At 38.2% G+C, this 8,873-nt stretch overlaps 2 protein-coding genes across 2 annotated transcripts; one reads left to right on the top strand and one right to left on the bottom strand.

Moving 5' to 3' along the window:
* Nucleotides 1-383: 383 nt before the first annotated feature.
* Nucleotides 384-3,623, top strand: cript (cysteine-rich PDZ-binding protein). Its single transcript, XM_017701016.2, has 5 exons — nucleotides 384-488; nucleotides 1,500-1,565; nucleotides 1,756-1,810; nucleotides 1,917-2,020; nucleotides 2,729-3,623. Exons 1-5 carry the CDS (start codon nucleotides 473-475, stop codon nucleotides 2,791-2,793), a joined length of 306 nt encoding a protein of 101 aa, XP_017556505.1. The 5' UTR covers nucleotides 384-472; the 3' UTR covers nucleotides 2,794-3,623.
* A 48-nt stretch (nucleotides 3,624-3,671) lies between these two features.
* gch2 (GTP cyclohydrolase 2) lies at nucleotides 3,672-7,831 on the bottom strand. Its single transcript, XM_017701030.1, has 6 exons — nucleotides 7,422-7,831; nucleotides 6,555-6,664; nucleotides 6,327-6,382; nucleotides 5,490-5,521; nucleotides 5,268-5,352; nucleotides 3,672-5,062 (listed from the first exon to the last, which is right to left on the bottom strand). Exons 1-6 carry the CDS (start codon nucleotides 7,726-7,728, stop codon nucleotides 4,933-4,935), a joined length of 720 nt encoding a protein of 239 aa, XP_017556519.1. The 5' UTR covers nucleotides 7,729-7,831; the 3' UTR covers nucleotides 3,672-4,932.
* Between the last annotated feature and the right edge of the window lie 1,042 nt (nucleotides 7,832-8,873).

Genomic DNA, 8,873 nt, shown 5'->3' with positions numbered 1-8,873 from the left:
AGCGACTGCTCCTCAAAGGTTACAACAATTCCAAACAAAATAAAAGACTCCCACATTCTCCCGTCATCTTCTCTATTTTGCCACAAACTTGAACATTATTTAAACAAATAACTTTTAACGTTAAAGCACCGAGATGTTTTGCTCTTTCGCTGTTAAAAAGAATACTGTCCGCTCAGGTTTTGCAGCCTTTAGAAGAACATTAACTCAGGATGCTCATACCAACAGCAATAAATATGTAAATATGTATAAAAAACACAATTTAACGTGTGCGGCTTTTAAATAAAATATATTAGTTGTGACACTGCGAATAATTAACCCTGTTTAATCAAACAGGAGTTTTCTTATTCCCGCTTGAGTGGGGCTTTTATTTTGAAATGTGGTTGCTTTATTTCTGATCTTCACAACCGTGATAACTTGGGTCTTGCTGTTGTTTTGGCGTTGTTAGGCCTCTAGATTGTATAACGTTAACAAAATGGTTTGTGAAAAATGTGAGTAGTTTTAATGGAATAGCAGTATAATGTATTTACTGTACATTAATTAATTTCCTTACTTAGGCAGCCAAATGTCGTTTTACAGGGGACACTTTGTCTTTGTTTTTTTCTGTTTTGGTTGTCATTAAGACTGACGTTGGCATTCGTACCCACAATTGACTTGTACAGTTTTACAATGAGAACTGTCCGTTAGTTTCGTAGCCTTACACGTGTCTGTACAGTTATTCCTGCTATTTAAGCTTTTTAAAGTTGGAACATATTTCGTAGAACGCCTGAGGTAGCTAACAGCTAACCTAGCTAGCTCATCAAGTTAGCTTAGCCTTAGCTGAGTTGGAAAGAGCTCGTACAGTGTAATGATGTTAATTTATGTGGTAAACAACATTGTAGTCTGTGATTTGTTTTTTTTTTGTACAGCTAGTTTACATTATGTAGCTTCCTTATAAGGCACCTATATAATGGATAACCAAATGTTTATCACTTATTTGAAATGGTACTCTAAAGTGTATTATGTAAATAATGTTAAAATACTGTTCTTACAGTATGTAGAAAGATCTGTTTTGATTTCATTGTTTTTGTGATGTCTCAAAAGCCAACACATTGACCCCCCCCCCTTTTTTTTGTTTTTGTAAACAGTATTTTAGCCCATCCATTCATGTTAAGGTTAACGGAGTGTGTATTATTTTTAGAAATGAAAGACAATGCAGGACATCCAGTCAACACAGACATTATGTACATATATTAGTCTAAAAAATGAATATGAATTTCAAATCATAATACATGTTTCTAAAATATATGAAAAAATGTAGGATATAGGTTCTTTTAGAGGCAAGTTATTGAGACATTATTGAGAGTCAAGGCAGAGATGCTTTTAAGAAAAATGCTTTGGCATCTTGGGCCTTAAAAAGTTGCTTGTTCATTCTTTTGTATGTTTATTCTTAGTTTTTAGCCTCCTGACTTTTCTTTCTGTTTGTCGTTCTTGATTGTAACTTTAAATGTTGTTCCGTTCAGGTGAGAAGAAACTAGGACGAGTTATTACTCCAGATACCTGGAAAGATGGTGCAAGAAATACAACAGGTAATACAATTTATCTGTTGTCAAAAAATGTTCTCTAAACCAGTTTACCATAGGGCTACAGGTGAACCAAGACACAAAGCTGAGTGGCTTATCACTAATAAATGGATAGCACTGAAAATTGATTTTCAGAATGCAAAAAAAAAAACAGGTAAACTCTAATAAATGTCACAATATGACTGTGCTTTTACAGAAAGCGGTGGACGGAAACTTAATGAAAATAAAATGCTGACATCAAAAAAGGCCAGGTAAGGTTATTTTTGTGGTTGTTCTACATTTTGTATGGAATCTTGTTCTCCTTTTGCTGTTTCTTTAAGCATAATCCTGTAATAAAATGTTTTACATCTTTGTTAGGTTTGATCCATATGGAAAATCTGGATTTGCCACATGCAGAATATGCAAAAGCTCTGTCCACCAGGCAGGATCACACTACTGCCAGGGATGTGCTTACAAAAAGGGTAAGTTAAGGGTAAGAAGTAAGTGAATGTTTTAGTGCTACTTCATTTATACCAATATATTGTGATAGTTTTTTTATTTTAGCAATATTTTTAGCAACATGATCTTAAATAATGAGTAATATGTCCATGATGTAATGGCTATAAGACAACAGTCTCCTTGATGCAAAGCAGGTTTGTGTCCAGGACCTGACAGTTAACTGTAAAGTATAAAATTTATTGGGTGCTTCAGATTGTTTTGAAAGAAATCTGTAAAAATCAAATGAATGAAGTTTCCTTGCTAGAAATGTGGTTTCGAACCACATGAACTAAATGTGGTTTTGAACCACATGAAATGTCTTTACATTTTAATTTCAAAGAAGGTTCAGCTCGATGTTCAGTCTCAAAGGCAAAATCAGCATACTGATAAAGACATGATGACAATTGATAATTCACTTACATTCTCAGAAGACGCGTCTTTTACCATGTTTTGACGGAATACTCTTTGTGAGCTTGTTGAAAGAGTATTCAGTCACCAGACTCATGCGCTGAGGGAAGAGGTCTGAGGCACAACCAACGTTACAAAATATTCCTCTGCATACTGCATGCAAATACACATTTCTATTATAGAGGTCTCCAAAAATGGCAAAACGTAGAGGCAGCTTTGATGTTATGTTTAATAGTTGATATTATGCCTACTGAAGAGTGTTTCCCATGCTTTTCATTTGACAGGGATCTGTGCTATGTGTGGGAAGAAGGTTCTTGACACCAAGAACTACAAACAGACCTCAGTGTGATTGAAGTGTTGCTGGCAGAAAATGTTTCACCTTGGAATTGAGAATTGAGGGAGGAAAGCATAAAGGTGATTGTGACTGTCTTCAACTCAAAACTCCCACATGCATTCAGTTTGTTAAATTAGTGGAGCCAAGAGTGTTCACCAGTTTGTGGTGTTGTATGTGTGATAGTCCAGCACAGTGGTGCAGTAGTTAATAGCTGTATCAATGCTGATATCCCTCCCTCTATTGATAACTTTAAAGCAATATATGGGCTTGCACTGTTTGAGTAAAATTAGATGCCTTCCCCAAGTGAAATGGTGGAGTTCTTGTTTTGTTTCCACCATTTTGGAACAGACTGTAAAGAATAATGTAACATCTACTGTATTACTTCAATTTAAATGTATTTCATTTCATTAAACATATTCTCTCATTCTCTTTCTCTCTGAAGTATACATTCCCATGTAGGAACTGCTTGACCAGTTAACAGTGATTCTTCATTACTAAGGTCTTGATTTTTGCAGACAAGGCCAAGTCCAATCTAAGGTCCCAATACTGACATTTAAATACCATCCATTCCCTGAGGTGATTTTTTTTTTCTTCATTCATAACTCATGATTTCCCTTCTATTCTGAGGAACATTAAGTAATGCAAATGAGTTATGTGAGTTTGCATAATGTTTTATTGTGGACTGTATTATGTCAGTAGTCATATTGACAACACATTTTTTTTTTGTTGTTATTGTCAACACTTCTATGAGCATGTATGGTCTTCTGTGCATGTCATCGTTTTATCATTTTAAGCCTGTAAATATGTTTGATTCTTTTGCCTAAATAAAATGGTAGAATAACAAATGGATGTAAATGTTTTTCGTATATAAGAAAGAAAGATGAAATGCAAAGTATTTCATAACAGCATTTAATTATTTTGGGAATATATTACAGGGTTTTATTTTAACAATGTAACCTAACTAGACAGTAACTTAGTAATGCACAATATTTCAATGGCAGTACAACAACAGCAGAAAACTTTTATGTAGTCTGCACAAGTTACAGCGTATGTATTAATTACAATAACATTTCACAGGAATACATGGCTCAGATTTAAACCAAACACCACATGTGCTTCAATTTCATCAAAAGATTGTGCAGAGGACAGAAATTGACACTAAATCATTGGTCTTCGTATACACTACAAAATATATACCAGTTCTTTCTGTCACACCAGTTTGCTGTGAAAATGTCTTCAGGCTCCATGCATGTATCTAAAGGCAGAAGGTTATTCATTCAGATGCTGGTTTCAAAGGGCCTGTGATTCTGTATAACATATTTAAATAGGGAACTCGCATAATATACAGAAATATTACAAGTGCTTCATCTTGAACAAGTCCTGTGTGGTCTGCACTACCAGGTTTGTCAAGATACAATTAAAATGGTTTTGTGTGCATTTGCAGATGCCACAAATGCAGTAATAAGTAAGATACTCAAACAGTCGCCTGCAAAGAGTCAATGACAATGACAGAAAGACAATGGAGGCAAGAACACTGCATGATCACTAAATGAACTTAATATGAAGGCAAAAATAATTCATTTGTCAGTCTTTAAGGCAGCTATAATTCAAATGATCTGTATATGGCAAGAGCTTTATTGGATAACATTATAAAATTCACAAAGCTATGTAGATCATAAAAGTAAATAATTAATAATAGTGAACCAAAAAGCATTTCAGAGTTTAGCTCTAAAACTCCCAAGCACTACTTATGATTGAGGTGATGTATGACAGGTAATATTCATTATTTCGTCCATTAGATTGGATAGAGTGGTGCTGGTAACAATCAGTGAGGACACCTGAGGTTCTGCTGTAGGCAATACAGTACATTGAAAATGGAACTAGGTGGCTGATGGCCAGCTTTAAAGCTCTGGCTCAGTAAGGATCTAAAAGCACCATAAAAAGTTTTATAGGTATTGATTTTTCAGGAACCTACAAATACTTGCCCTAAAAGCAAGCACTGATTTGAGTTGTCGTGAGTCACCAAAGCATGAGTTGTATCATCAGAGGTGTATGGCATGGCTCGGCTCAGTAAAGCTCAGTTTGCATTGCCAGAGTTGCTCTACAGAGGTGCTGCTCAGGTTTGAGGAGATCGGCAGAACAGAGCGGTTGGTACTATGAGTTCTTGCTCAGGGCCAGGAACTCCTCCCGGGTTTTTGGGTCTTCCCTGAACACTCCCAGCATGGTACTGGTCACCGTGCGGCTGTTCATCTTCTGGACTCCACGCATGACCATGCACATGTGACTGCAACAAAACACAAAACGCGTTCAGTTTAAGACTTTGACTATGGTTGTATACTCAGGATGTGTATGGTAATTTGATAATTTTGAACACTTTTTTGCACTTTTATTTAAGTGACTAAATAAAAAAGTAACTAAATATGAAAAGAAAACTGAGGCCATAGTATGTTTCTATGGCTGCACATGGATTGACAGAGTGTGATACTCACGCTGCCTCAATGACTACAGCTACTCCTGCTGGCTGCAAGGCCTCAGAGATTGCCATGGCGATTTGCTTTGTCAAACGCTCTTGTACTACAAAAGATGTAATGTTACAGAAAGAGTTAGGAGAAAGTAAGACATCAAGCACACAGCATACGTTATCTGTCCATCTGAGACACATTGACTAAACATGCGGAAACATTCACTGCATCAACAGTGAGAATGATTACCTTGAAGTCTGCGGCTGTAGATTTCCACAATCCTGTAGTGACAATATTGGAATATGATGTTAAATACATCACATACACCAAATCTTTGGCACTTATCAACACTGTATTCCTCCAAAATCACTCACTGGATTTTAAGTATTGGCCTAAGTACAATGCTTGGGTCATCTCTGTACAATGTACAGGGCTGAAGTGCCCTGCAGTAATCATTAATCCTATGATCAATATACTTTTTTGGTCTGGCACCATGTATCCCCTGAACTGCAGTCCTGATGTGACATTATATAGGTCTGGAGGTGAACCATCAATCATTTACGTCTCTATCTATACACAGAAACATTTAATCGATCTTTTTAACCCTATACAGTATATCTGTGTGTACGTGCTGAGTCACAATGCAAGTTTGGGGTTCTGTATAATATGGGTTGATAAGAATGTATACAAATGTAATGTATGATATATGAATGACTGATTAAGGTTGGGCATAGCTGAACAGTGTTAATATGTAGAGTCAGCACCAAAGGGCTTCTTGCTAAATGTACCAAAGAGTGGCATAGGATCTGTGTGGTTCCCACAGCCAGACAGAGGTGGGAATCGAGGCTGAGGGGGATTTCCTCAGTGCCAGAAGCTAGCTGGTCTGGCCATGTCTAGATGGGAGAGGATGCAGTGCCAGGCTTTGAGTCTAAGCCTCAAGTCAATGGGCTATGATAACAGAAGAACTCAGCGGCTCGTGACTAATATGTCCCCTTATTCTCTCCCACTCTGATGTGACAATGAGTGCCTATATAGTCAGTATGGATGGTGCACAAAATTTTGTATGTATGTCTGCCACATACTCACCTGGCAAGCTTACTAAGGCCAACCACTTTTTTACTTGGCAAATATCCTATGTGAACCTGGGGGTCAAAGAACAGGAGAGTATGTAGTTCAGTGAAATGTACTGTTTTTTTCTCTGCCCCCTGAACCTATTCACCTCTCCCTGTCTCTCTCTCTCTCTCTCTCTCTCTCTTTCTCTCTCTTCATTTGACCTGTAAGCTTAAATATCCAGGAAGACATCTATTTGCTTACCTTGCCAAAGAATGGTACTAGGTGGTGTTCACAGAGGGAGAACATGTCGATGTCTTTGACTATAACCATCTCGTCGTGATCTTCATCAAAGATGGCATCATTAAGGATGTCTGTGGAGAGAAATCAGCAGTTGGAGCCAATATTGCATGATTTAAAAATTCTCCTTAAATTGAATTCTTGCATGCAATTTGGCATGCTCGGTGTGCAGATGACAGACTGAACAATGTCCTTATTAACACTACTTTTCCATTAACAAGCTCAGTTCATGAGATAAAAAAGCACTTAAAACACAAAAGCATGAAAACAGGAAAAAGGTGCTAAAATTTCAGAGACAGTAATGTACAAACCCTTCATGTCCACAAAAGTACATGTAAATTGATTTTATTCTGAGTAATTTTGGAGCATTTCAATAGGTCCATCCGTTATGAAATGGCCACATAGTGTAAAGGACATCTGATGTGTTCAGGTGACTTAGGCTAATAAAAACAGAGACATGTCTTTTTGGACAGTGAGGATACATGAACACAGCTCCAGATTTACAGCAGTGTACAGAAGACGATTACTAACTCTGAATTTTAGAATACTGCGCGTGTTTTCGTGTTTTCCTGCTTTTCTATTTTTCCTGACCCCTGATTCAGCCAGAATGGACTTATGATGGTTTAATAGTGTTTCACGGGTGCAGGAGAAACTAGGACAAACTATAGGACAAGCGCTCCTCGTATAGACTGGTCCAGCTTTTAAACTGCACCATGCGTAAAAACGCATATTCATCGGACGGAAAACGACGTTTTTAGCCCCTGCCATCTCAAGTTAATCATCGAAACAGGCTTACTGTAGATTAACTTCAACAGAACTTCCAATACGTACCGTATATGGTCTCGTGGTAGCCCTTGGTGAGGAACTGCATGGCTTTGGCCGCGCGCAGCGGTGTCCTCAGGAGCCCCTGGCGCTCCGTGTTCTCACCCAGGCCGCGCAGGATGGTCGTGTAGGCAGCCTCCAGCGCCGGCAGCCGAGACTCGTCCTCCGCCTTCTTCCGGGACGTCTCGCTCTGGTCCTGGACGGGCAGCTTCTTGGACTCGATGGTCAGCTCGCCGAAGCCGTTTCGGCACAGGTACTCTGTGACCAGCTTGCTGCTGCACACGCCGTTCATGTCTGCGCTGCTCTGGTACTCCATTTGCTCTGTTTAGGCTGGTTTGGTGTGTGGAAGAGTGAAGTTCACGGGTGTAAAGGGAGCTTCCGTCTCAGGATGTCTGTGGTCAGCTGTGGTCTGCTGCTCGTGGTGCCGGTGTGAGTGCTCCTCGGCGCACACCTCTACTTATACACCGCTGTTTTGTCCCTACCCGTATTCAGGCAGGTCCCGCCCCCTGCGCTGGAATTGGTTGCTGGATCATACTTCCATTAAGACCAATATTAGACACACTACTGCAGTTGATTGATTTTGAACGTGATGAATCGTGTGATTTTCTTCAAAGACCAGGCACGAGACACAAGCACTTTCATGTCATTTTTAATTGCATGTTTTAAAATAACATTTTATTATATAAAATGGTTACATGGCAACCCTCAATAGTAGGGCTGGGTTCACATTTAGCTTTTATAGAAGCGGTCAGATCAGAGGTGGGTAGTTCCATTTACTTAGTAGTCTAGAAACAGTTCAATGAGTTTGTACTTTCCTGATTATTTTCATATGATAATATCTTTACTTCTACTCAAATATGTAGTAGGGAATGCAATCTACTCTACCAGGCTTAACAGGCAGATAAGTTCATGTTTCGTAGTACATTTTGAGCTGCTGCTTTTGTACTTAGGTTGTTTTAGTAAAGATACTTTTACTTGTCTCATTATTCAACCTAAGTAACTATACTTCTACTTGAGTTTGAATTTAGAATATTCTAGTTTGTGTATAGTTTTATGGAATATGGGTATAAATAGCTCTGTTATCTAAATGTGAAATTTCAAAGTAAGGAACATAGTACAATTACAAAAACAAGATCAATTTGTGCTATGAAAAGAGTTCAAGAACTAATGTTACACACCTCATGTGCTCAATACAGAACTACCACTGAGGTATAAATGTGCATGTGAAATTAATCAACCCCAAATGTGAAATTAATCAACCCCCATATTTCTTACCAGCCTTCAACAATGGACACCATATGACCAGCTGAGCTATATTATAGAATAGTAGTAAAGAAGTAAAAAAAAAAATCCCAAGCATGAGATAATTATGCCTGAGCCTTTTGTGTGTAACAGTGAGGATTTCATGTGCTTGGTCTTTGGAGGATGTCACACAATTCATGATGTTCAAAATCAATCATT

Source organism: Pygocentrus nattereri, chromosome 13 (assembly GCF_015220715.1).
Source record: "Pygocentrus nattereri isolate fPygNat1 chromosome 13, fPygNat1.pri, whole genome shotgun sequence".
Taxonomy (NCBI): domain Eukaryota; kingdom Metazoa; phylum Chordata; class Actinopteri; order Characiformes; family Serrasalmidae; genus Pygocentrus; species Pygocentrus nattereri.
This window is presented reverse-complemented; position numbering and strand designations above follow the sequence as displayed.